General features: G+C 40.5%; 1 protein-coding gene across 1 annotated transcript; it reads right to left on the bottom strand.

Moving 5' to 3' along the window:
• Window positions 1-245: 245 nt before the first annotated feature.
• On the bottom strand, window positions 246-2305 carry LOC146929888 (uncharacterized). The gene is made up of 3 exons (XM_085707428.1): window positions 1928-2305; window positions 927-1654; window positions 246-885 (listed from the first exon to the last, which is right to left on the bottom strand). Exons 1-3 carry the CDS (start codon window positions 2303-2305, stop codon window positions 246-248), a joined length of 1746 nt encoding a protein of 581 aa, XP_085563554.1.
• Between the last annotated feature and the right edge of the window lie 527 nt (window positions 2306-2832).

Raw genomic sequence — 2832 nt, 5'->3', positions numbered from 1 at the left:
GGACCAGTGGTTGCAATTTGGGCCAAGCAATGGGCCAATGTATTTCCACTTCTTTTTACATGAGTAAAGATATACATATTGAAAAAGGGTAATAACGACAAAATGCTCTGGATTAGAGACCCCAAATAGGATCTTTGGTCTTCCTCTCGCCCTTGAAGCAAACGAATTAATCTATGGTTGTTGTTTTCAAAATGAACATTACGAAACCCTTGGTCTCTTGCAAATTTAACTGCCTGAAACATCCCTCAAGCTTCTGCTGTGCACACACAATTGAAACCTGGGCGAAGCTTCGTACAAGCTGCTACCAAAACACCGGTGTCGGTACGAGCAATAACTCCAACTCCCCAATGTTCCTGGTAAGCAAGACTCACATCACTGTTTACCTTGATAAAACCTTTCGCAGGTTTAACCCATTTCGTAAGTGCAGGATCTCGCGTTGGAACAACCACTCTCGAAGACAGAGAAGCTTGCTTGCTAGCGTGGTGTTGGGAATGAGGGCTACTGCATGGATGAGATAGATCCAGATCTGGCACTGACACTTTGCCTTGCTGGAAACAGGTGATGTTGTTGCATGCACGTTGAATCAGCACTTCTCCATGTGCAATTTTGTTTTCAAAAATCCATTGATTGCACGCGTGCCAAATACTGTAAAGAAAAGAAGCTAGAGTAGTAATAGCAGATCTGTCATGTTTGATTATGAACTCTACTAGCCAGACAGTAAAATCCACAGTGTTAGTGGCCTGGGGAAAGATCCCAAGTTGGGATCCAAGCAATTCCCTCTTAGAGAATTCACAATTGAGAAAGAGGTGGTCAGTGGTTTCAATGCTAGCCTCACAGCGAGGGCAAAGTAATGAACACCTAATTCCTTTCTTCTGGAAGTCACTCCTGACAGGAAGAGCCCTATTGATAATTCTTCAAATTAGAACCTTATGTCTTGGGATGGTATCCATTCCCCACACTTTCTTCCAAACTGTATCCATAACCCCAGTGTTAGAGGTTCCTTGTTCCCTATTGCTTTTCCAAAATTGGAAGACTCGATACCCAGATTTAACTGTATAGTCTCCATTATCTGACCACATCCACATGATAGAGTCATTGGATTCTGCATTAGAGAGAGGAAGTTGTTGAATTTGTAGCCCTTCAAAGGGGAGAAAATTGTTGTCAATAAGGTCTTTATTCCATCTAATAGGGTCATAAAGGATAAATCCTTGACCAATCTAATGTTCTGGTGAGATGGGGCAGGGGTAATTATCTTGTAACCATTCTGACGAGGCAACCAACTATCCTCCCAGATTTTTATGGAATCTCCTTTCCATACTCTCCAGCAGCACCCTTTGTTGATAATATTTATGGCTTGTATGCTTCTCCAGGCATAGCTGGGTGTATTATCTATATTAGCTTGCAGAATATCAGAGTTGGGATAATATCTAGCTTTGAACACTTTAGAAATCAAAGAGTTTGGGATAGTATGCAGCCTCCAGACTTGCTTGGCTAACATGGCCAGGTTAAAGTCTTTAAGACATTTAAACCCTAGACCCCCTTCCATAGTGGACTTGAGGAGATTTTCTTTCTTAACCCAATGGATTTTCCTGGTCTCTCCCTTACTACCCCACCAAAACTGGCAAATAGCTCGCTCAATTCTATCACAAATTTCCTGGGAGAGGAGGAAACAACTCATCACAAAAACAGGAATGGCTTAAGTTACAGCCTTAATAAGAACACCTCTGCCAGCAAAGGATAAATTTTTCTCCTTCCAACCCTTCAATTTCTTAGTAATTTTATCCATTATGTAGTTGAAATCATTTACCTTAGATCTGCCAAATTGAGTAGGTAAGCCCAAGTATTTGGTGATTTTATTTGTTATAAGAATAGGAAGATTGGCATGGAAGGCTCCTTTGGCATTTTCACTAATTTATGGACTAAACACCATTTCAGACTTGTCTAAATTGACTTTCTGGCCAGATATTCTTTGATAAAGTTGAAGAGTGTCCATAATAAATTTGGCTTCCTTAGGGTCAGATCTACAGAAAAGTAAGCTGTCATCAGCAAAAAACAAGTGAGAGATAGGGGGTGCATTGGGGACTATATTGATACCCTGAAAATTCCCTCTAGTTTGACCAGTAGTGAGAAGTCCAGAAAGAACTTCTGCATAAAGGATAAAGAGGTAGGGAGAGAGAGGGTCCCCCTGTCTCAACCCTCTTTGAGGTAAAAATTTATCAGAGGGTTGCCCATTTATCAAAATAGAGAAAGTCACAATGGTGACACAATGCATAATAGTAGAGGCAGGACTGTTAGGGAAACCCATAGTTAAAAGAACTTTATTAAGAAAGCTCCACTCAATTCTATCATAGGCTTTGCCATATCCAGTTTGATACCAACCAGACCTTTCCTTTTATTATTAGTTTTATAAATTTTGTGGAAAGCTTCAAAGGCTATAAGGATATTATCAGTGATAAGTCTGTTGGATAGGAAAGCACTTTGGTGATCAGAGATGACATGGGGAAGAATTCTCTTGATTCTATTAGCTATGGTTTTGGTAACAATCTTAAGAATAACATTACAGAGACTTATGGGTCTGTAGTCAGAAGGGTGACTAGGATTATTGACCTTAGGAAGAAAGGTAATATAGGTGTGGTTTATAGCAGAGGGATCACCTCCATGATTGAGGATGTGCAGAACATATTGGGTGACTTCAGTGCTGATGAGATGCCAGTAGGTTTGATAAAAAATAGCTGGCAACCCATCAGGGCTAGGAGAAGAGGTACCTTTCATAGATTTTATGGCAAATACCACTTCTTCTGGGGTAAAATCTGCACTGAGGTCAGCCAACAT

This window comes from Medicago sativa, chromosome 4 (genome assembly GCF_051527215.1).
Source record: "Medicago sativa cultivar Bolivia chromosome 4, Bolivia_mono, whole genome shotgun sequence".
NCBI lineage: Eukaryota > Viridiplantae > Streptophyta > Magnoliopsida > Fabales > Fabaceae > Medicago > Medicago sativa.
This window is presented reverse-complemented; position numbering and strand designations above follow the sequence as displayed.